This window comes from Orbicella franksi, chromosome 2 (genome assembly GCF_964199315.1).
Source record: "Orbicella franksi chromosome 2, jaOrbFran1.1, whole genome shotgun sequence".
NCBI lineage: Eukaryota > Metazoa > Cnidaria > Anthozoa > Scleractinia > Merulinidae > Orbicella > Orbicella franksi.
In genome coordinates, this window is record NC_138146.1 from 12,038,281 (window position 1) to 12,064,067 (window position 25,787).

Below are 25,787 nucleotides of genomic sequence, written 5' to 3' on the forward strand. Positions count from 1 at the left end.
GTTTGGTACAAAATAACTTTATTAAAGCTGATATATTCTTCAAAACTTGTCAGACATAAATCAAGAGTACGGATCTAATAGCATCTTTCGTATGCGGAGCTACAAAGCTAGTGTAGCAAGCAGAAAAAAGCGTATAAGATGTGGATCGCGCGAAACGTGATCAACGGTCGCGCAGCGCGAAAGAGGAGCGCGAACGAGAAGTTCGGGCGAGACGTGCGAGCGCGGAACGCGCAGAGTACCTTTGACAAACCTTTGGCCTGCGTCACAGGCATCTTCGACCACGTCTTTAGCAAACCTTTGACTCGAATCGCAGACAAATTTGATTACACTTTTGACCCGCCTTTGAAAGTACGCAAAGGCGTATCAAAGGATCACCTTTAACCCTAAAAACACAGGCGTTCAAAGGTGAGTAAAAACGGCCTTTCACGCCTTTGATTTGGTGGTAAAGGTTTATTCACAGATGATCTTTGATTCGTGTCACAGATCGTCAAAAACGTGAAAAGGCGACCTTTACAAAACCTTTAACACATTTGACGCGCGGTAAAGGCGATTTTTCGTGCCATGCCATTTGCTGTCACCAAGCTACAAAGCATTCTTTCCTGATGATGCAGGCTTTAATTACCTGTTGTCAAAGGGTAGTGGGTCAAAATACATGCAGCTTTACAGACATCATACACACTTCGAATGTCGAATCTGTGACTGCGTGTAGTGCTCATGATGTAGGGGGGGGGGGGGGCAAATTGGCAAACATCCGTAGGAAAAATTAATAATAATAGTAATGATAATAATGATAATGGTAATGATAATAATAATAATAATATTTATAATAAAATAAAATGTTCAAATGCGCATGGCAAGATTAAAAATGGAATAAAAAGGCTAAAAAGCTAAAATTACGATTAAAAGTAATTAACTTACAATGATTTTAAGATCATTCCACTGAAATAGAACCTGCACTGACATTTTTGTGAAACTTTGCCTATTGATTGTTTATAGTATAGGAACTTAAGTTTTGAAATAAAAATGAGGGGTCCCCATGTTCGTTTAGGAGTAACAGCACCTTGTTTACACCCATATAAATCCTTATAATAGCACCATGATTGTAGTCACGATTGCTTGCTAAATTCACGTTTCCGACGATTGCTTTTTGTTCTACACTGAGAATTGGTCCATATTTATTTTACACAGAAATTTATTACTCAATTCAAAACAACAGAAAAAAATGACAGGTCACCATACTTGTTTGCGAGAAAATGATGATTTACCTCTATGGCGAGATCCAGCTGTAAAGAAAAAGCCGCCAGTTTTTAATGCGCGCGCGCTAATCCGCGTTAAATTATGCGCAGTAGGGATGCGCAATGCAATACTGGGGAATAACCTTAAAAAGCTTAAATTACAATTAAAAGTAAACTTACAATAATAAAAACAACTATGATAAAAATGCATGACGGAAAAGGTGAGTTTTTAGCTTGGTTTTAAAAGTACTAACAGTGCTGGTGCTTCTTATGTCAAATTGTAGCGCATACCAAAGTTTCGGTGCAGCACAGGTAAAAGAATGGTCACCTAGTGTAGCTTTTGATTTAATACATGGATAATTAAGTAAAAGTTTATCGCTAGAATTCCTTAGATTATATTTGGATGGGAGCCTAAGAGAAATAAGAGATGATAAATAAGTAGGCGCTAAAAAATTAAGAATCTTAAAAGTAATTAACAGTATTTTAAACTCGATTCTGTATCTAATCGGTAACCAGTGTAATTCATAAATAAGAGGTGTTACATGGCAAAATTTCTGTTCTTTAAAAATTAGTCTGGCACAGGCATTCTGTACTTGTTGCAGTTTATTTAACAAGCAATCAGGTAATCCATATAAAAGACCATTGCAGTAGTCAAGGCAACTTGTTATGAATGCATGGACAAGAGTCTCAGTTGACTGCTGTGAAAGGTACTGTCTCATCCGATTAATATTATAGATATAGTAAAATGAAGAGGCACAGATTTTTGTGATGTGTGTTGCTATGGACAGCCTAGAATCAAACCAAGAACCAAGATTTCTCGTGATTAGCTCGGGATGAATATCTGAGTCACCCACATGAATACTGATATTGTCTAGCTTTTCCAGCTTTTGTGATGTACCAATAATGAGGAATTCAGTCTTGTCGTTATTTAATTTAAGATCATTATTCAACATCCAAAACTGAATGTCTCTGGTGCAGTCTTCCATATTCCTCACCACAGCAAGTTGCTCAGCTCTGTCATTCGGACTAAATGAGATGTAAACTTGTGAATCATCAGCATAACAGTGAATCAAGGGCAGATGATAATATTTATTATTTAATGATCTCAAAAAGCTTACTCGTATACAACGTGAACAATAGCGGACCCAGACAGGAACCTTGAGGCACACCGCATTCTAAGTTAAAAGGTTCAGATAGTGACTGGTTAATCATTATCCGCTGACTTCTTCCAGACAAATAGGACACAAACCAGGAGAGAGCTTTTCCCTATATTCCATATGAGTACTCAAGTCGACGTAGTATCATGATCAACTGTATCAAAGGCAGCACTCAAGTCAAGCAGAATTAGCAAAGTAACACGTTGATTGCTCATGTTAAGGAGAATGTCATTCATAACTTTAAGCAGTGCAGTTTCTGTGTTGTGGTTCTGTCGACAGGCTGATTGGAACACTGGGAACAGATTGTTACAATTTAAATAATGTTGTAGTTGCTTGGAAACAACAGTCTCAACTAACTTTGAGATAAATGCCAAATTGCTCACTGGTCTGAAGTTCTTAAAGACAGGGGGTAATCCATCCTTTTTGAGCTGTGGCTGCACTAGAGCACACTTCCAGGTGCGCAGAAAATAACCAGAATACAAACTGGATTAGGATTTACGTTACACTACTTGAATGCAAAAAACCTAACTCAATAGAATGTGAATCTATATTGTTCATTACAAACCACATACCTTATCTTTGAGGCCTTTCAAATTCTTTTAATTTTCCAGCTGCTTCATTGATTTTTACAAGTGCAAAGTTGTTTCATCAAGTGATATGAGACAGAGCAAAACATAAAGCTTTGCATTGCTTCACGTCTTTAATGGCGGTTGACATGAAACTTTGAATTAACTTCATGTAAGTAGTTGCAAAATGTTCACATTATTTTTGTGATGTCATGCAGCATGAAACAAAACAAAAAATGTAAACTCTTGAGAGTGCACAATACGGACTGGAAATCATTTTTAAAGAAAACCTCGGTGAACTATACACCTGTATATCATTGCAAACCTAATAAACTGTGGAATTGAAATTAACAATATATTTTGCCATTTGTAACCTTACACAGGAAAACGTACACTACGCCTTATCCGTTAAATGGATAAAAGCGTTTATCATCTGTTTGTTATCCATTTGTAATCCATTTAAACGTTCCATGAAAACCATTTCAAGCGTTAGGTGAAGCGTTTAACATTATGATCAAACCGTTTGAACGGCTTTCGCAACCGTTCATAAATTTTCTGGATCCGTTAAAAGGGAAAGAGGTATCCGTTAAGACCATCTAAGCAGCTGTTAAAACAGCAAAAGCAATCCGTTCGAGAAATCTAAGCATCCGTTAAAACGGCAAAAGCAATCTGTTAAAAAATCCAAGCATCCGTTAAATGGCAAAAGCAATCCGTAAAGAAATCTCTGAATTCGTTTTAATGGGAAGCCTATCTGGTATCCGTTTAGAAAGTGTTGGAACCATTACAAAAAATATTAATGTTTTCACAAACATTTTTAGCTTACTGTTAAAATGACCAAAGACAACATTACCCAGAAGCTACAGAGTTCGGAAGACAGACAGAATGGAATGGTAAAACGATTTTTTGAACCGAACAGAAAGCTGTGGTATGCTTGTAAATAAATCAAGTTGGCGTCTTGTTTGCGAACACTCGATTTACAACTTTCTTATGTCTTATGTTTTGTTGCAGGTTGAGTTTTTAAAGTTAGTTTGCCTAGTACATATTTTTATTTCCTTCTTTTATCAAAATAAAAACATCGAAATGACAGTGCTGGTCAAATGAGAACAAGAACACCTGTGTTTGGGTCATGTGAATTCATGTAAAACTATGGTATGTGCTTTGCCACTTTGTTTACATTTGTTTAATTATATTATTGTAACGAACATACCTTTCTGTTTATCAGTCCCCTGCGTTCTATTTGGTGTTAAATCTTTCTGAGGTCGTGGACAGTATATTCCTAGCTTGAAATTGGCATCAATCGTTGTCTGAATCGTCGTCCTAGGACTGACATTTTAGCTAGGAGCAAACTTTCCCAACCCGTCCAGGAAAAGTTTTTCACTCGCGTCACATGTGAATTGCACATAACAATTCGTGGTATTGTGGCATGAATGTGTTTCTGCTCTTGAACAAACCGCTCGTCTACTGTTTGTGTAGTATTTGTATTGATAGTAAATCGTGTTTCCTTAAAATAATTTGCGACTGGAGATTACTTCGTTTATATCTGCGGAATTTGGTTGGAAATGTTTCTGGATTGGCATTACATACAATGACTTTGATTAAACAAACATGGACAGAATTGTGTTTTTGTTTTCTTGACAATTCGACATAGATACAATTTCCAACCGTAAGTAGTTCTTTTCTTGCTTTGAATTATGTTATCTATATCCAGTTTACTAATGACTCATTAGAATCGTTCTTATTGCTTAAAAGAGCTTATGGTTTGATATAATTTTGGCTATTTTGCTGACCGCATGCTAAGTCAGTGACCCTTCAATCAAAAAGTTGAGTGTTTGAATTAAAAGTTTGCCCAACCGTTCAAATTCTTGAGGTCATCCATTTGAACACATGAGCTAACCGTTTAAATGCTTCAGGTCTTCTGTTCCAAAATTTTTGCTAGCCGTTTTAACGCTTAAAGTTATCCCTTCGAAATTTTTGCCAGTTGTTTTAACACTTCCAGTCATCTGTTTGAAAATTTTCGCTAACCGTTTGAACGCTTTGCCAAGCTGTTTTCCGAGATGTAGTAACTGTTAAAACATTTCTAGGAAAGGTTACAGGCGTTAACTATCCATTCATTTTAGCCTGTTTAATGGATAGGGGCTAATGCACGTTTACCTGTGTAAGGTCACATTTTTTAATTCCGCTCATTTGTTCCCATCGAACTAATACCAGTGAGAACTGTGTGAGAACTGTTGGATTCTTCAGACCGTTTAGTCAGTTTGAGATAATGACCTTCAGCTTGCAGGTTACAGCTGATATTGCCGAGTGTTTTAGTCTTTGTAGTATGTGCCTCAGCCGAGGAGATTCATCCACAGAAAAGCCAAAACAGTTTTCGGAATTGCTTAGTATTAATTTTCTTAATAAATATGATGTACTCTTAGGAGGTTTGAATGAGTCTCTCTGTCAAACACTCTCAAGAGAATTGAATAAGGGTTTCTGTAGAAAATCTGTTAAGATTTTTTGTGGCTGCTGGGATTAATTTATACATTAGTATATATTCATTTGAAATTTTTCATTTTTATTTTATCGAAAAATAATAGATGCAAATTGAAAGAGCACCTCAAACTAGGTGATATGGCTGGGTTTCAGCATGAAATGTTGCAAAGAAGTGAAGGGGGCATTGATTGAATTAGAACTCTCGCATGACTAGATAGAAAATTTCTTTTGCTTTTGTAAAAAATCTGTCAACCAAATCCATACCCCCTGCCAATGTTGTTACAAAGCTATTGTGGCTCAACAAAATAATTACATGTACCAGTAGGCTTCCTTTTTTTAACAAAAACTTGAATGTAGACTCTGGAAGAGGCAATCCATCATCATTTGACTTCCATTTTATGCTTTTTACTCTACAGGACCAATGCTTCTGTTTGAAAGATTTTACAGAGATGAACGGGTACCTCAGAGATTCTATGCATGCTCAGCAGCCAGAGGTAGGAAAGACTGCCCATTTTTTCAGTGGGAAGGAGAAAAAGTCTCTGATGTCAGAAAAAAGGTTCACAAGGAAATGGTTAAAGCATCAAGAGAGCCATACTTAGAAGCCTGTGAGAGATACAAGAACATTATTCATGTGTCAGATGATTTTCTTAAGGAACAGTGCTTGTTTTGTCATTCCTGTGGCCTGTTGTTTCTGCCTAAAGAAATAGAAAAACATTTATCACATGATTATGAACAAGCTGGGGATTTGTCCAAACCAACAGCAATTATGAGACCAAGAGAAAATGAAAAGACACAAGCAGTAAGTCCATTCATGTTTTTTGTACTAACTTTATTTGCAGTCTAAAGAGAATTGGCACACAACGCCATACATAGATTCATGCAAAAACACATGTTGGTCAACAACAAGTAAGCATGTGTGAGTTTCAAGAGCATTGTCCGAAATTTTGTCTCGCCTAAAATTCAAAATGTAGAATGCATGCACATGTTGCTCAGATGTAAAACTTGTTCTGCCTTTCACATTATTTGTGAGAATTACTTTTATTTACATAATAATTATTATTCCTATATGCACGTTACATTTTTCCACACGTCAAGACATTTTGAATTTTGAAGCAAATTCTTTCCTGTAGTGCTCTCAGCGAAAATAAACCCATTATAAATTTTTGAGTATTATGGAAATTCTCGAGAAGAGAAGGTTTTGGACAAAAGCTTGGCTTAATTCAGTTTAAGTGAAACGAACAATGCAAGCTTTGAAAACAAACATTATGTTACCGCATTGTGGGAAATGAAAGAAGCTAACAAACTTAGAAAACACTTTTACAGAGAGGCTAAGACATTTTTTCCCTCAGGTAAGGAATGATCATTTGCCTCAGAAAACATATTTAAAGAAAGCAGAGTAAAGTGGTATTTGGTCGTCTCATCGCAACATAAACTCATTCCACTGCAGTAATTTGCATATTTATGGGAAGAAAATATTCATTGTTCATATTGTTTAAAATGCTTGATGAAGGTAGATGTTTCCTCGAAAAGCGGTTAAGCCGAGGAAAATCTTATTTAAAAACCACAATTTGGCCTATAGTGGTAGTTATTTTTATTTCTAAAGGTTTACAGTTCTTATATATTAATTTTAATTGTGACTGCCGTTATCTTTTTTACGATCAAAATGGCAAATATTTGACAAAATTGTGGAACTCTGTAGGGTGTGTAGTAGACTAGAGTGCCCACAAATTATTTTATTCTTTAAGTTTTTACATCAATTTGCTTTTGAGTTATCATAGACTCAATTCTAAATCAGGTCCTATGTAGACTACATTTGAGAAAATAGCTTTTAACTCTAGGTATGTCATGCTTTGCACATTCCAGAGTTTGGCAGGGGGCATTTTAGAAAATTGATAACTTCATCAAATTTTGACAGAATGCAATTGTTTAAACCTTTAAAATATTGAGGAAAGGTGAAACTTTTGCATGTAAAATGTTCCACTTGCTGGAATAAAAAACTGTGTTTTGGCAGCATCCGCCATTTATAGAAAAATATCAGCATCTCCCAAGGCAAATTAGCCTGTTTTGAGGTCACCTTGAAAACTGTCTGGCAAAAAATGAAAAAAAGTTGTATTGATCCAAATAAATGTGATATTTGTACTTTGGCTTAGTCCAGAAAAAATTTGGGTGGAATAATGGAAGAATTTTTGACTGTGGGGTAAAGAGCTTTTTGAAAAACTGTGCCCATGAGTGACACAAAGTTCCCACAATTTGTAAATTGCAAACTCTAAAAATCGTGACTCAACTCTTAAAATGTTGTTTATTCTCGGATTATGTTATTGTTCACACTATTGATGTCATTCCTATAATTTTTTGTAAAACAACTATATTTCCTTGAAATACAAATGGTTTGTTTCGTTTTATTCCAGTGCGAAATATCATATTCCCAACTCACATCTTGTAAAAGTATAGACTTGTCTCAAAAATGGAAATTGTTTGAATTCATCATATGTTTAATTTTTTTTAGTGGTTTTAGTTTCTGTGTTTCGATTCATACGTTCGTCCTATTGTTACCATGCTGACTTGTCTTATGACAGTGTACCTTTGATGCAGGTGAATAGCTCTTATTGCAGTTGAGCCTGCGGTCAAATGTTCCTTTGTTTAAAAAGGCGTACAAACGAGGCGAATGGGTCAATACAAAGCAAAATCGACCCTTTCGCCTTGTTTGTATGTCAAACCGCTGATAACTTCAATAACAGCTATATACAAAATATCATTTATCTCAACTGTGGAGAAAGATATGAAGACATGATTGATCATGGCAATTATACGTGCAACTTAAGCAGTTGTGAAATTAAAGCCTGAAAAAAAATTCAGGCCTGAACAGGACTCGAACAAATGACCTCTGTGATACTGGTGCAGAGCTCTACCAACTGAGCTATCAAGCCAACTGGGAGCTGGTCACATTGTGAGTTTGTAATATACCCGTACATGGTGAAGAGTGCAAGTGAATATACGAAATATCGTATAGTTGAACTGCGGAGAAAGATATGAAGACATGATTGATCATCGCAATCAAAACCCAGCAGCCTGAAAAAAATTTATCTGTGACCAGCTCCCAGTCATTTTTTGAAGACATTAATCTATAAGAGTTTTCTCCAGAGTCAGAGCAATAAGATTTTCTAAGTGTTGAAACATCGTGATTTTATAGTTACCCAATCTCAAAAATTTCCTCAACTACAAAGCTAAAATAATACTTGGAGTCGATTGACATTGCTAAACAAAGATCTACTGTTCTAAGAAGAATTAAAATGAGTTATTCTTGACTGGAGAATTTCTATGATAATTCAGACTGCAGGGTATCTACTTTTTCAAAACACTTCCCAGCTGCTGGGTGTGTAGACACAGTGTTATTAATATTTCTTTGGTTCAAAGTTTCTTTCTATTTCAGAACTCTATTCACAAAGTGTGCTCATGGCTTGATTTGAGCTCCTTTGGCTCTGTCAACACGTTGGTTGCAATTGACAGTGGAAGAGCGCTTTCGCTCAAATAAACAACACACAAGTTGGTTCCAGAAAACACGTTTTTCCCACATGCATTGAAAATTAGAGAGGCTATGAACAGTCTAGAATGAAGTGTTGTTGTATGGTCCATGCCCAGTGAGTATACAGTTTTAACTGTATTTTAATGGCTGGCCAGCTTACCATACTATGCAGACTTTGACACAGACAAGTTTCTTATCATACATTTCTCTCAGGTTGGCTAATTACATTATGCAAACAAAGCTGACAAAAGGTCGTGCAGTATTCAAAAACGAAATGGCTAAAAACAGTGAGGCTGGGGGCATTTTTTCACGTGCCCCTGCCTCTATATGTAGCACTAAGATATTCTCAGATTTTATAATTCATATTCTTTTTATATTTTATATTTCTCAATATGTTGTTATTTTTATCCAGGTAATTTTTTTTGAGGACCCTTCTGTAAACCATTCTACTGTGATGTTGGTATCCTCATTGAAGATTACTACTAACTAACTAACTTGTGTTTGCTGCTCTACTGCTGAAACAAAGAAATTTACCACGTAAACACCAGGGCTAGGCCTTGCACTAGGTGATGTACCATGTTAAATATTAATCTTTCTGGATCAAAATGATCTTGTTTGTCTCTATTGCAGCAATACTTATTTTCGAGGAAGGCAACAGAGTTCCTGGTTTCCCTATTGAAAGATTTAGGTTTCAAGAATGTGCTTTGTTTGGGAACACCAAGGTACATAATGAACCTTGTGTTAATTACACTTACTTTAGTGACAGTACCACTAAGTACTAATAGTGCTTCTTTTCAGGAAATAATCAATAATTAATTTTTGTAGTCTGTACATTGAAAGCTTAGGGCCCAAATCTGTAACTACATGTACAGTTGAACCTGTGTAATATACTGGCCACCCTCGGGACTTGACTGGAACTGGCTGCTTAATACAGGATCACTAAAAATACTCACTGGACGTGGTCTAATGTCAATTTTAATGACGGATCTACAAAAACACTTCGTGGAAGGAAACAATAGGACAATCAACACTCTTTCAAGGGATCAATACTTAAAACAAAGCTTAGTGCCAACTTGTAACTCAGTGGTATAATATTAAACCAAAACTGCTTTGAAACCATATTCTCACCCTCATGAAATGATGGATGATTATGAAGTAGTTGGACATGTCCCTAACTTGATGGCATTGTGGCTAACCAAATTTTTGAAATGGCCAACAAACAATGGGAAAGTTACATGTACAGTAAAGGGTAAGTGAGTTAACAGCGGTGGTGGTTATGGCCTGGAAATCCCTTTTGAGTATATGTTTGAAAGCGATTCATTCTCCATCACATGGCTGAAGAACAAGCTAATTACACCAACTTTCAATGTTACATGTATGTGCATAGGTGACATCTTTTGACAGGCCTACGTCAAAAATGTAAGCACAACAGACTTCTTTACGGTCAAACTTGACTTTTAGTCATGAAAGATGGATTTATTTGACATCAGAATAAGGCTATCAACTGTTTTGAATGTGTACATCTTTGGAATATTAAAAGCGGTAGTGGCCCAATTCTACCGGAGGTCGCTGTTGAGAGTCCATTGACTATGCTCAAATCCTTTGATTTATCTTGTAAATAGGCCCTTTGCATGATCCAGTCACATGGTACAGAATTAATTATACGGGGACGCAAGTTGCACAGTGGGACTTCCAAAACAAAGGAACTCGTACCAGTCCAGCCTGACTTTCCTTTGTTTTGAAAGTCCCACTGTATAACTTGCGACCCAGCATAATTAATTCCGTACTGTGTGACAGGATCATGCAAAGGGCCTATTGGGAAACATGCGAGGTCCACAATCTTCTACAGCCATATTAGGTCGGTAATTATCATTTTTTTTTTGTCATTTCTTCCACTGATAACCAGACAAATGGCCAGTTTCACAGTCAAATGGCCCTTCAACTGTTTACATAGCATATCAAGAGATGGCATGTCAAAAGATGGTCAAAAGATGTCGCCTATGCACATAACACTGAAAGTGGGTGTAAAAAGGAATTTCTAGCTAAAGAGTGAAGCATAATTATTCAAAACAAACACTTTTCACATTTGTGATGTGGTACTGTACTTCAGCACATTGCAGACATCTGGAAAGTGTTAATGATACTAAATGGCTGATTATCAGCTTACTGTAGCTTTGTACATGTCATTTCTTTATAGTAATGATGGATTGCATTTTAAACACAATATAATACCACGTAAAATGACATGTGCCTTAGTGTCTGTTCACGGTTGTCCGCTTAATATAGGTCAAAATAACAAAGAAAGACAAACATAGGACTGTTACAGGGTTTCTGGCCGCTTAATAGAGGTGTCCACCTAATACAGGTAACAAATACAGTGTTTGTATGAGCAAAAAATTGGGACTTTCAAAACTAGCTGCTTAATAGAGGGTGGCCGCTTAATAAAGGGGCCATTATACATAGGTTTGACTGTATATATTTCCAATCAGAAGTCTGTGATATCATAAATTTCCCAGATTCAATAACATTTGCTGGCATATATACACAGATCATGACTGCTAATTTTACCTGCCAAAAGCCTGTGCTCCAATTGAAAGTGTGGAGTCTTTTTCCTAGGGCACTACTGTATAATCTTGAATGCTAGGTTAGGTTTGAGACCTCAATAAATTGACTGTGAAAATTATGTCATGGGTTGCACACGCATCCTCTGTAGCTCATTGGTTGGAAGCCAGGAGGTAAGGAGGGAGAGTGGAGTTCAACTCCTTTTAGGGACTCCCTTGCCTGCTCCCATGTCCCATGTCCTCTGACTATTGTCACTGAATACAGTTGGAATAGACTGGATTTCTGCTTAATGGTGGAACTTCAGTAGAATTAATCTCCAGCAACCACTTAGAAAGCTTGAACACAAAATATATCAAGATTTACTAAAACTGGCTGGTCACTGTTGGCTTTACAAGTTCCTTACAAACAATAACATGCGTGGCTACAAAACGGACAATTCAGTTTCAGGAGACCAGACTTTTACAGTGCTGTAATACCCTTGTAATCAGTTGACAAACACTTTTCATGTTGCTGTGAAGATGACTTCAACTCATGATCAAGTGTTCAGTCAAAAGCAACTATATATTTTTTCACAATTACCCTCAATAGGACAGTCACACTACATACAAACTAATCAATGCAGTTAATTAATACTGCAGTATGACTGAATGTTGTACATTTTATGTACCATATTTACACTTAGGACCATACTTGAGGCTTTCAACATTAAAATCCTAGCAATATGTACGGCATAATAAAATTATGTAATAATAATATGTACCTACTTAATGACCTTTCTCGCAACTTGTTTCCTGTAGCTCAGTGGGTTAGTGCATGTATCCCACCGGTCATGAGTTGTTAGTCGAAGAGCACGACTAGTCAAAAATTGAATATTGCAGTCACTACTGTGGACTAAGCTGCTACTTGATAACAGTTCACATTAATTTTGTTGCTATTTAACCCTTAACCCCCTAAGAGTGCAAATTGGCACACAAGGTCATAACTTAATGTGAATATTTGATAGATTCCTATGAATTTTTGCCAGGAAAATTGTCTTGTGAAGATCTTTTGAAGATTTTTGAAGTCGTTCATTTTCCCATTTTAAAGCAATTTCTCTCAAAATGTCTACCTCCTTCATAGCTGCTGATGTCAATTCTTAAATAAGCTGATTATTGGCTTTCAAATGGCATATTGTACACAGGCAGAGTGTCTTTATTTGCCGATTTGGGAAAAACTGCCATTCGCCTTAGGGCGTAAAGGGTTAAAAATTGCTGTTATTTGTTGTCATTTAATTGATTGGAAACTTGAAAGAGAAGAAATTACTTGGTGCTGTAGCATAGGGTCAGTGGAAGTTTCTGGTGCATATTGCATGGGGCAAGTAAGGAGGGATACAGGTAGGAGCAGTCAATGCCTGCTCATTTGTTGTTCTTTGGAGCTAAATGTGCAGTGTCTTTAGAGACCATTCTCATATGTTTTTTTAAGAAGTTGTCGAGTTCCAATTTGTCCTCTTTTTACAGGCTTCATGAAGAGATCCAAACGAGCAGGAAAGCATGTGGGTCTCTAGACAGTCTTCTTCTTGACATCGACTTCAGATATGTATGAGTTTTGGCTGTTCATCATTTTCACATGTTTCAGCACTTTTACTTTGATAGATTAATACTGCCACTCTTTTCAGTTGCCTCTGAAGTAATGGTGTCAAGCAAATGCCCTAACATTGGTGAATAAGTCATTTTTCAGTCATTATAAGTTACCATAGGAGTGGTATAAGCTGATGAAACACCCTTAATTTTAGCTTTAAATGAACCTTCCAAGTTGCAACCATCTTAGTTGCCTGGTGACTAGAATTTTGGAGTTGGTGACTAAAGCCTGGTGACTAAAATCAACATGATAAAATTGAGAGCTTCAAGGGACTATCATTTGGACTGAAGCAAAAAAAGGCAAGGCTGTGTTGTGTGTTTTCCGCAACAATATTGGCCAACATTATCTACATGTTCTGTAATGTGATCAAAACAGAAAAACCTTACCTTGCTTGACGGGTGATAAATAATGCCTGTGGATATGTGACCATACCTGACAGATGACAAAGTATTCAGAATTATATTCCATCAAATGTTTACACTCGGGCATGATTGGCCTAAACACGTCACATGACCAAATATTCCCTAGCTAAAAGTGGGGAGAATATTCCAAAATTTTCAAAACTGCATGTGTTGAGAAAAATATTTGAAGGATAATAAACACAATAGCTTCCATTTGATGCAAAAATATGCACGGATATTATTTTGTCCTTGGACATTATCTGTTCCTTGAAGCTCACAGTTTTCTCTGAGCTACACTCTCGCAAAACTGTTCACTTCTCAGGACAGATTATGTCCGCAGACAAATATTGGTGCATATTTTTGCACCAAATGGAAGCTAATGTTTATTTATTTGCGGCAATAATAATATTATTATAATTATAGTTATTCTAAAAATATTATTATAATTATTATTATAATTATAGTTATGCTAAAAATATTGGAACGATATGTGTCCCTGATTTAAAAATTTTAAAAAAGGAGTTTAAAACTGAAGATCTAAAAAATGTTAAAACTACACTTTCGACTGCCTTCTGTGGTCTTCTGTTTCATTTTGATAGGGTCAATTTTATCCAACATCCAAATTCTGCTGGTACAACATGTTTAACCATTTCTTCTTTGGAAACCAATCCAGTGCAGAGGTATTCAACTCGTTTATGAAGAGGGAGGGGTTAGTTATAGTGATGGACCCGCCATTTGGTGGTTTGGCTGAAGTTCTGTCAGCCTCTGTGAGGAAGATTTGGGCTGTCTGGAGGCAGTCTCATTTCCAGGGTAAATGTTATCAGTAATTTATTCAATGTTATTCATGTTGTTAATGATGGAAAGCCATAATTATACTCTGTGCCTGTGCTGCTTGTTTCAATTTAAATCAGTTTGTACACAAGACAAAATTTCCCAGTGAGCAGCTCGTGTGTAAATAATTGTTGATAGACATACATGTATTTCCTATACACCACTGAAAGTTTCTTAATAAATTTGTTTTGGTTTTAAATGGTACCTTTCAATTATGTATTCAGTACAGTTCTAATCAGTTGTTTACTGGTATAACAAATAGCCTATAATAGTTTGGACATTGAAATTGGAGTGTTTGTCATTTGTCAACACTTGATTCTGTTTCTCTAGGGTGTTGAATAGAATGCTGTGGCAACCATAAGTATAAACATTGATTGTCATATACATGTGTGTTAAACAAATCAGTGTTTTGGTTATATCTTTATTTTTAGATGGAACAGACAAGGAATTGCCAACTGTGTGGATATTTCCGTACTTCATGGAGCCTCATCTGAAAGCTGCCCTGCCATCATTAACCATGCTGGATTACAAGGTATTAAACTTAAATTGTATTTGATAGAGTGTTCTTGAACTAATATAAGATAAGATAATTTATTTAATGTCAAAACATTCAAATGTCACGTAAGGGAGGCAATTTAGATCCAATTACAAAAGCCCTCTTTGAACACAGACAATGGCTTTGAATTAGCCAACATCTAAGACACTATTTTAACCCCCTTGAGACCATAATGAACATCATGTAACCCTTCTTAACAGTCAAATTCCTTCAGGAGTTTGTTGGCATGGTAACAGCAACCTGAGTAAGTATATAAGTATTTCTCAGAAAAATTCTAATCATTTTAGGGACGGACAGTTATTTTTTTGAAAGGAAGGGGGTGGGGGGGGGGGGGGGGCAATTTCAAGGGGCATGAAAATTTTGATAGTAGCACTAGCTTGATTTTTTTTTTTTGCCATGGCTCAGTTTTAGCAGGAATGTTTTTGAGACTGGCTAAACCCCCATAATATTAATAATAAGAATAATGGTCCTTCTCTTGCAGAATTCCTTGTGTGAATGGACTTGTTTTCAGTCAGTGGGTCGTTTTTATAACTATTCCTTGAATTTTGTTGCCTTTTAAGGTCATCCCTCACATTTGCATGGCACATCCTTACTGCACATAATTTATCGCTTCATTAGCGTGTGCTCGTGCACGCTCATGTTGAAAACATGACGGATTTGCCTTGATATTGAGCTCTGTCAGTTGAAAAATGGCTTTAGCTCACCAACGAACATGGGTACCCCAATTTTTTTTGAGTCATTGTAATCAACTAGTCATAAGATTTGTGTGAGAAAAGACTGATCTAATTTCTATTGCTGAAAATTGAATAAATAAGAAAAATAGCAGATACACTGTGGTCTTTTCTATTTTGCAGTGACCGGTAACCACATCAAGAAATTTGGTTCAAATTTTTAATCAAGGATTTAGCTTTCTGTCTGAACCAAACTTAGTGTTTGTTTGTGTCCGACACAATGTAGTGACTGTAGTTTAATGCGTGTTCTTGTGAGTCTGGGCTCACAAAGATTTTACAATTACTGGGAATGCGTTTTTATAATAAGCATTAAATAATGCCAAAATGGGGCATTTTTAATGTCTCACTGTTCCTTAATGAGCATTGGCACCCCCTTTTTTATTTCAAAATTGAAGTTATCATATGACAAATATTCAGTGGACAAAGTTTGAACAAAAATCTATTGTCGCTTTTATTTCAGAGGAATTACCTTAATAAGCTTTTGTTAATCCTTTTTGGTGGTTTACCTTGGGAGCCTGCCAAAGTTCTTTCTTTGTAAAATTTTCAATGCTCTTGACATTATTACATCACTATAATAATTATATTATGATTTGATTGCAAGACTTGACAAAGAAGTGTGAGTAAGTCTCTCGGTTTAAAATGTTCTGTTTCTTGCAAAGAATTAGTCACACAAATATCTTGTATTTTGTTGTGCAGGTATTTATTTTGAGTAGACATAACTACCTGTAAATACAAAACTGATGTAAACCTAGTGTTCTGTTCCATTAATAATTTTGCCTGTGTCAATAGAGTGTCGTATAAGTGTCGAGCGAGGGTATTGATCGACACTCAAGCACAGATTCCTTTAGCACACATGATTCTGAAAAGAGTGGAAACCTGGGCTAAGGCTAGTAGCCAATTCAGAAAAAGAAAACTTTGCTATGATCGAGGCAAGTCTGGTTGGGATTAACACAATGCGGGCTAAGAATGCTAGATGTTATTGTTTGTGTTGTTTTGTGTCCATAAATACACACAAAAGAAAACAAAACACAGAACATTAAATAATAATAATAAAAATAAATTACTTAATTGGCCACTCCCCATTAGGGCTTTTTAGGACCAATGTAAACAAACATTGGGGAGTGTTCATAATTTATGAGGAGTGGAGCTGTAAGGGTTTTGCAATTTTAGATAATATTTTATCGGTGGCCCATCACTCAAACCTGGAATGGTTCTCAGTGATACCAAATCCATCAAATACCAAAGATTCTGAGAGTGATGAGGAAATCCTGGTTGAAATAGGAAGTGAGCCTGAAAGCGAAAGTATGTGCAGCGAAAGTAGTAATGACGAAAATGAGATTGACAGTGATCAAGCACCACAAGTGGACGGAGATCAACACGGTTTCATGTCCATTAAATTAACGTAAACTGATGTTTCTCTTCAGCCTCCCCCCTTTCCAAGTCTTTGCTTAAAATCTTTTCTAAAGCCTTTCTATTATAACAAGTATAATCAGAAGTGAATAAAATAATTTTTAATTGATATAGCTCAAAAGTTGCGCATGCACTATTACACTAACTATTATCATTAAGTAATGGAGTCTCATTTTGTTTCTCTGTTGTGACAGGTTGACTATGATAATCACCCACATTTTAAGAGCAAGAATATGAAGGGCTCTAAACGTGGTTCGCCCGTGAGAATCTTCACCAACATTAATCCTGCTGATGTGATTCTTCCTTCTGCTGAAGGTTACAGGTACAGAAATGTAATGTTCAATGCTTCAATGTTGGGGAATAATCTGTTACAATTTAGTACTTGATCTCAGCCATAAGTACTTTGCCCCCAGGGCTGCTGTCTTTGAATGTAGTAAATGCTTATGGCAACTATTAGACCAACTTTATGCGCAGTTTTTGTTTTCGTGATGTGCTGATTTTTGTGATTTATATCTGTTTGCTTATTCGCACATTAGTGGTTAGTTTGTAATCGGCTTACTGTGATCTCTAGATTTCTCTGCATGACCTAAACCCGTCACTTCAACCTTTTAAGCCTGTCATTTGTTGTCAAGATTGATTAAATTGTGAGAGAGTTGCGTGAACCGTAGACTCGGATACTAACAAAATAAAACGCTAAAAACAGCCTGTCACAAATGCTTGAGTCTCCAGCTACATGCCAGTGGTTGAAACTCGTCTTTCCAAAATCAATAGCCCAAACTTCCGTCAATTCAACGTGTTATGCCTGTCTTTCGTGGCCAGACCGACCGCCTTTCACAGCAATTTCATTGCTGTAAGCCAGTATTTCCTTCTTTCTATTCGGTCAATTCTTCTTGAATCAATCCCATACCATTTTGAACTCTCTGAAGGATGGTCATATTAGAGTTCCAGTTAGTATTATGCATTTACTGATTGGAACCTCCCTTAACAGCTACCTTCCATAACAACCGGAACTTTTTTCCTACTTTTTCTCCAATTAAATTATCCCTACAATGGCCAACTGTATCACACATTTAAGGATATTAAAAATCATCCCAGTTGTGTACACAACTTTACGGGTGAATGTATGAAAGATTTAGGTATTTGAATAGCGGGATAAAGATATTTTTGAAACTGCCTAAGCTCCGTACATAACTGCAATGCAGTTGAAATATATGATCTTTCGTGTAAAGCTGTTTCGACAAAGGTTCCGCGCCAGCTCCAAGCAACAATGCAGACTGGTATTATAGTTAGTGCATCTCGCGTTCGCCGAGATACGTTTGTAGGACAACCCTTCTGAAAGCAGTTGTATACACTTGCAGTAATAATAACAAGGTATTTTTCTCGCTCGTGGTCCACTGATTACTGTTGAAGTTACTGGCCGTCGGCGGCACGGTAAACAGCTTTGTGGTGGAATGAAGAATTCCTTGCCGAGTAGGTTTAGCTTCCTCAAACCTTTTAAAAGATCTTAAAACGAAGAAGGTTTAACACTGTTTAACAGCAAGGAATGTAAGCTTATGCTTATCATCAAAACGTTCTTTTATGAGTCAACCAAAGTTGCAAAAGCAATAATCAATACGTACTCTCCTATAACTTTATAAAGTTCTTACTAGTTTGCTATTCATGCAGGCTTCTAAATTTTCGATGTAAGGTTTTAATTTATGTAAATTTACCTCACGTTTTCCAAGTGGTCTCGTAGATAGGCTGCACCCTGATTTGTTACGAAAATTTTTAATTTAAAGGTGCGGGTTATAAGCCTGTGTTTACGACACATATGTTCGCCATCTACTGGTCTTTTATGAACTCAAAGCGACTAGCTCACAACGTGACTGGTTGGCTTGATAGCTCAGGTGGTATTGCACTGCACCCGGCAGTATCACAGAGGTTTTGGCTTTGAATACCGGTCAAGCCTGAATTTATTTCAGGCTTTTCTCGCATTTTAAACATATATGGTCAAACTGTATTAAATATTGGGTGTCAGAATATTACATTCGTGGTTGAACTGATTGTTGTCGTTTTCAGATTTTGCAAGAACTGTAACAGATTTGTAGCACCTGAAAATGTTCACTGTAAAAAATGCAGAGGTTGTATGTCAAAGGTAATGCATATGAATCCATAAAACAGTGCACGAAAAAAGATATCCTGTAATACTTAGAGTGTTCTTTCCTCAAAATGCCTTTCTAATGTTGTGTCTCATCACTAATGAGTCATTACTGTAAGAACATGACACTAAGCACGGTTTTTATTATTTTGTCAGGATGGAAGGCAATACGTTCACTGTGACATGTGTGGCATATGTGTTAAGCCAGGTAAGTATTACCACATTTATCGTGCGATTACTTCCTTTACCGTACCCAAATTTGCAATTAGCTAATCAGAAGCCGTGTCTACGGTCCTGATATCCTGCGATATTAAGTCACCTGATATGGTTATGGTGTCATGCTCGTTTGGCAAAATTTGTGTACGGTAAATACCTAATCGTACCTTTTTGGCACGCTTCGGTGGCATATCAGGCTTGTGCAGTCTCGCCATGGATATTTTGCTCGACTGTGTCTCGCCAAAATACTAACGACGGCTTGACCAAACTCGCCTGATATGCCGCAGAAGCGTACTAAAAAGGTAAAATTAGGTATAAGAATTGTACTCCACTCGGTCCAAATACTATTGTTAATCGCATCTGTTACAGAATTCTCGATCGTGATTGGTTCTCCACGCGCTTATTTGTCACGTAATCGGCGCGCGATCCGGTGGTTGTTCAACTGCAAGTTTTTGTAGTTGGATAGCTGTAATTGGAGACCGACACACCGTGATTGGATATCATCATCACGTCTTGTAAGAGACTTCAATAAACAAACACAGAAACTAACGAACAAACAAGAAAACAAACAATTAAGAAAGGAAGCAGACAAACATGAACATCCATTTGACGTACATTAGGCTGTGCAATAGTTAATGTTGTACTTCTGAGGCGTTTTGTCCTCTTCCTTAGTCGTTAGAAAAAAAGAACAATAGGCCCTTTGCACGATCCGGTCACATGGTACGGAATTAGCCATGATGGGGCGCAAGTTAGTCAGTGGGACTTTCGAGACAAAGGAAAGTCGGGCTGGACTGGTGCTAGTAGCTTTGTTTTTGATGTACCACTGTGTAAGTTGCTTCACAACATGGCTGAATTTGTACCATGAGACCGGATCGTACAAAGGGTCGATTGCTGGCTTGTTTTGAACTGTTTTAACTCTTCACAGGCCGTGAGCACTGCATGACTTGTGATCGCTGTGAAACGGAAGGACACCGGTGTAAGAGGTATAATCCCACCTGTTTATTATGACACTACAAAGTCTGTTCATATGCGTGAAGCAGAAATGGATTTGATTATGAATCTGGAAACTCATATATTTTATCAGTGCGGAAGTTCTGTATTATCATTCTTACCTACTTGAATAAGTTTAATACATGTAGTTTATTGGCATGAGAACACTAAGTGTATTTTCATCTGGGCCATTTTTAATGGAGCTTTTGAAATCCTCAAGGGCTATTCTTTAGTGTTTTCACTCATACAGTGTTACAGTTTCTTTAGAAACTATTGTCCAGAACAAGGGCCTGAGACTTACCTTAATTCTGCTGGAATTTTTTCCAGTTTCATCGATACAGCTGCTTGCCATATTTGTGGAGGTTTGGGACATAAGAGAAGGAACTGTCCAAATCGCTCTCTTGATTCATCGAAAAAAAGGTACCACCAGCTTACCGATCGTTAGCATTCAGGTAGCAAAATACAGTCTTTAGGTGACTGAATATGGTTTACAGCACTTGTGTTTCAAGGTGGCTTGCAACAGTTTCCAGTACTTTTCAGCACTTTTACTTTGATACATTCATACTGGCACTCTTTTACAGTTGACACTCCAGTAATGGCAACAAACAAATGGCCAATCATTGATGAACAAGTTATGATCAGTTTCTTGATATTATTCACTTCATCATGGGCCCCGAGGGGAAAACTTCCTCGAGATTCGAGGAAAGCACAAAACCAACTGTAGTAATTAAGTGCTCTGTTATACTGGAAATTTTGGTTCTCTGGGTGAGAATTTTAAAACGTGAGCTTTCGGCTTCCAGTCTAAAGCCTTTGACAGCTAAAATGTTATCTCATACTCTCACGTTTTAGTTTTTAAGGCTTTGGACTGAAAGACCAAAGCTCACGTTTGTTAAAACGTGAGCTTTTACAGTTTTAAAAAACTTCTAATTTTACCCAAGATGATTTGTAGTCCTGGTCAATCCTCCATTTTTGCGTTCGATTGCGTTCGACGAAGTGGAACGCAAACCTAATTTTGACCTGTGGCTTTTCAGAGTTGGTCTCGCTGTGCAAGGTTCTAGGCTGAAAAAAACCACATTCCTGTAAGGACACCAAAATGGCCACCCCGCTTGATTTTTGCAGGGGCATGTCACGGCCAGTAAACTGGTACCGTTTAATGCTAAGACATGTAATAAGACATGTGGCGAACATGTGAGTATGTGAGCAGGCCATGTGAGCTCGTCTTTCCGATGGATCCTTTTTTGTCTTCTTTCTGTTCAGTCGCCGTACGCCTCGCTATTATGTGCTCTCAGCGTTAGATTTTGGCGAATTTAAACGCTTCGACGGCAGCATTTATCGCAATCCGAGGGAATTGTCCTTGTTTATTAACACGACTTGGCTTTGGGATGATAACCGTGGGAACAGCTACATTTTGATTGCATTTGTTGATTAGTTCCAGTCGCGACAGATAGCTCAGTCTTTATCCGGTCGAAATTTTATTGTTTGGAATCGGTGGAAAAGTACTCTGAAGGCAAGATACATAAGACTACTTTATTCACCACGGGAAATACTCGAATTAGTCGCGAAACGAGCACGCGACTGCAAATGCTAGCTGAGAATAATGTACGTAATTTAAATATTCTATGAAACTTGAGAGACTACAGAAACTGGCAGCGTCACGCACCGTATCAACAAATCGTGACCTCTTCATTAGCATGGACTTTGACACTATGCATATCTGATTGTAAAACCTCGGTTGCTGCTGAAAAATGTTGATTTTAGCAGTAGACAAAGGTTGAAAGTCAGCTAGTGAAATCATTTATTTACGATATATAATTATATATTAAAGTGAGAGCGTCGAACGCACTCTCATAATCTCTGATTACTACTAGTCTTTAAAAATAAATGTAAGGAAAATGTCAACTAATAGTGAACTCTGGTTAGGGAGAGCGGGTGTCATTTTTTTTATTCTGGCCTGCCATGCTACTTTGGATTTAGCCATTGCCACCTGGCCATAAATTAACCAATGAGAGCATGCGTCAGATTCGACGTAACTCCAACTATATAAAATCTGTACGCCCTGTGATTCGTCCATTGACTACACCAGGACAGAAGTCGCATTTATATTCGATTGCAAGGGAAAGTCTTCGTGGTTTGCCTTTAGTCCCATGCCCGGGGTCCCACGTGACAATAGTGATAACTGAGGACGTGACAATGGTGTTTTTTGTTTTGTTTTCAGAAGGAGACACAAACAGTCGGACGGAACACGAGCACACAGAAAGGTCCAAGGAAAACAAATAAACAAACGGGCAAAACATGGCTAAAGTATGGGGATTTATAGGACGAAGAAAACGTTGGAGATAAAAGAAGTTTTTTTGTTAGATGTTGTAACGAGTCAAACGAGCGTCTCAATTGATACATACACACATGTATCTTTGTAGTAAAGGAAGAAACTATTTTTACGAGAGTAAAAATTGTCATATTGCTTTAAACTGTCCGTGAAAAGTAGTCGTTAATGTTCTTGAAATTTCTTGTTGCCACATCAAGTTTCTGTAAAGCCTGGGCGACGCAACATAATTGCTTATGTCGCTAATGTGAACATCGATATAAAGACAAAAGGTTTGGTGAAAAATGGAGGAAGAAACCCTTCTTGCATTTGCGATAATTTCGTCGTCGAAGAAAACAAGGGGAAGGGGAATGCTAAAAGAAAAGAGAGGGTACTTCCGCAACCTCTTAGCTTAGGCCAGGGGCAAACGTCGACTCTTAGTCGAACTTAATTCGTCGAACCTATTAATAATGGTAATAGGACTGAGTGGAGTCCAAATCGGTCTGTAATCATACGAGTGATTGACAAAATCGGACGACCGCGAAGCGGGAGTCCGATTTGCTAATCACTAGTATGGTTACAGACTGAATCGGACAACACCAAGCCCTGTTACCAATTAATCAAAACTATGACAAAATTCGAGAAACGAACAAACCATCGATTGAACGCTGAACGATTAAACGTCGTTATGAATGCTGAAAAACACAGCAGTTTACTCAACAAAGTGCACCGTAACAGCGTGCGCAAAATGACGCGTACTGTCCAATTACAAGCATGACGCGTACACTGTCCAATTAGTAGAGGTAATCATACGGTTTCGAGTTCAATTTGGAATTAATTTGCACGAGTGAGTTTTTCAAAAAGCTGAAATTGCACGAGCCGCTTCGGCGAGTGTAGTTTCAGCTTTTTGAAAAACTCGCAAGTGCAAATTAACGCCAAATTGAACGAGAAAAACCGTACGACTACTTATTAATAATATAAACATGAAAAAATTCGCGCCGAGGAAGTGCCGGAAGATCTTTCTTGAAGCCATTTTTTCTCATTTGAGAAAAATTTTTTCAAAGTTTCAACACAAAATTTTCGTCATCATTTTACGTGATATCATTTTCTTAGAAAAGTTCCTATTGTCTTTCAGTCAATCATAATCCAGAATTTCGATGTGTAATTTGCACTGGTGTTACACTTCTTGCACTGATGTTACACTTTTTGCATTGGTGTTACACTTGAATTGCACTGCTCTCAGCCAATCAGAATCGAGTAATTTTTTCATGTGTATTATTAATGCTCAAAGCGGGCGGTTGATAGCCAGTCACATTCGAGAATGTTGTTATAGTTTGATTAATTTTGTAATAGGCACATGAATTGTGCGACGTTTGCCGCAATTAAGTACGACTCAAATTAATTGGTTCCACTCTAGCATAAGTTCGACTGGTCAAGTCTGATAATGCTACAGTGGTTCGGCGTTTCAGCAAACGCCGTTCTAAACACGGGCTTAACTCAATTCATAAATCATGTAAATTACAAAATAAATGTTTCAAATGTGATGGACTAGGCAAACGTCACAAAAATAGACACTCAAGACCGCTGTTCCATGGTTCGCCAACAAAAGAACGGTCAAGCATGCCACTTGGCTGACTTAGAGCAATGAGCTGTCGTCTCTGATACACTGGTCTCAGAGCTGTATGTAATGCGAGTCTTCTCTTTCTATTTTTTGCAATTAATTGCCAAAGTAAGGACCGACAAGCACTGTATTTCGGCATTTCGCTAGTAAGTCCTAGCAGTGAATAGCACGGGGACGCGTGCTCATTCCCGTATTTTAATAAGTGCAACTTGTGAAATAGGATCGACACAGGCTCGACGCTTGTTACCACGCTGGAATAAAGTCGACTCTTTGTCGCCCTATGCGTTAGTTTGGGTGATCGAGAATATCAGATAACCTTCCTGATGTTGCTTAATAGTTAATGTCATTTTGAAAATAGTGCTAGTGGCGGACAGGGTTCGACAATTCTTGCGCTGCTCTGACTGGTTCTTTGTTATGTTGTTATGTTAACAGAAACATAACATTGTAACGACATAATGGCAAGGAATTATCGAAGAGCAAAAACAAAGCGAAGTGATACACTGTTCAGGGAATCTTCCATAACAGCCTTTTGTAAAAGTAGTTTTTAAGAATTAAGAAGTAGTTTATCCGTAACGAGTAGAACGTAAGCTCCATTCGACATTTTCAGGCCTTTTTAGCTGCGCGGCTTAGGGCGAGCGCGGTTCTCAAAATGAGCAGCACTTTTTTGTCGCCTATTTCCGGCGGAAGTGGAAAGAAAACAAGAATGACTGTCCATAAAAATCGACCAAAATCGACTTTCGGTGGTGCAAGTCGAAAAATCGATTTCACTCGTATTTTGCTCCTAGATAGGTCCTAGTAAGAATACAAACGGACCATAGTTAGTTTCTGCTAATACTGCTTCCTTTGGTAGAATTTTTGCGAAAAACGCTTTCGCTCCCATGGGGCTCAAAATCTGCTTCCGGTTTTGCTGAATTTTCTGAGTATTGGATCAGGGCTATTTTGGTTTTGCAGATTTTACAGTTTACAAAATTTCGGGCTAAGTTTTGGCATGCCATGAAATTTGCCAGTGAACATAGCTATTTTGTATAGCGTGCTGAAGTCCCTGGGGGTGTTTAGGCCCCTTTTTATATGGTCTCGGTTACCCGAGATAACCCTTCCCCCAGGTTACCGTGGTCGAGGTAACGTTTCACTTAATTCTTTGCAAAATTCAACCAACCGTTCGCAAGAGGATCGTGGACCCGTCTCGGGGGCGAGTCAACTCGGGTGAGCGAGTTGTCAGCCTCGGCAGGTAGGGTTACTCTGGCAAGCGGCACAACTTTTCTTTATATAAACACTTTGGCTCGCCAAACCGAGTCAGTTCTCGGCGTGGCGAGTTTCGTGATGTCTAGAGTTAGGATTTAAAGCAGAAATTTGTATCAAAGAAGTCAAAATTAACTCCGCGAAACCCACATTGATCGAGTGACCGAGGAAAACAAAGAAAGAGGGATATTTGCACATTTGATCATTCAATAAGGGTTATG

At 37.6% G+C, this 25,787-nt stretch overlaps 1 protein-coding gene across 2 annotated transcripts in view; it reads left to right on the forward strand.

The window, feature by feature from the left end:
* LOC145479983 (rRNA N(6)-adenosine-methyltransferase ZCCHC4-like) overlaps window positions 1-25,251 on the forward strand; it is a 32,445-nt gene extending 7,194 nt beyond the window's left edge. The window contains exons 1-12 of one of the 2 annotated variants that reach the window (XM_081458473.1): window positions 570-3,130; window positions 5,847-6,229; window positions 9,584-9,675; window positions 13,012-13,090; window positions 14,133-14,343; window positions 14,796-14,896; window positions 17,256-17,383; window positions 19,120-19,195; window positions 19,355-19,406; window positions 20,340-20,397; window positions 20,732-20,824; window positions 22,620-25,251. In XM_081458473.1, the coding sequence (XP_081314599.1) occupies window positions 5,852-6,229; window positions 9,584-9,675; window positions 13,012-13,090; window positions 14,133-14,343; window positions 14,796-14,896; window positions 17,256-17,383; window positions 19,120-19,195; window positions 19,355-19,406; window positions 20,340-20,397; window positions 20,732-20,824; window positions 22,620-22,704 (1,353 nt within the window). In that variant the 5' untranslated portion in view covers window positions 570-3,130; window positions 5,847-5,851 and the 3' untranslated portion in view covers window positions 22,705-25,251. Of the gene's footprint in view, window positions 1-569; window positions 3,131-5,846; window positions 6,230-9,583; window positions 9,676-13,011; window positions 13,091-14,132; window positions 14,344-14,795; window positions 14,897-17,255; window positions 17,384-19,119; window positions 19,196-19,354; window positions 19,407-20,339; window positions 20,398-20,731; window positions 20,825-22,619 lie in introns of those variants that run through there. The other variant, XM_081458472.1, reaches the window with a different exon arrangement.
* Window positions 25,252-25,787: the final 536 nt, after the last annotated feature.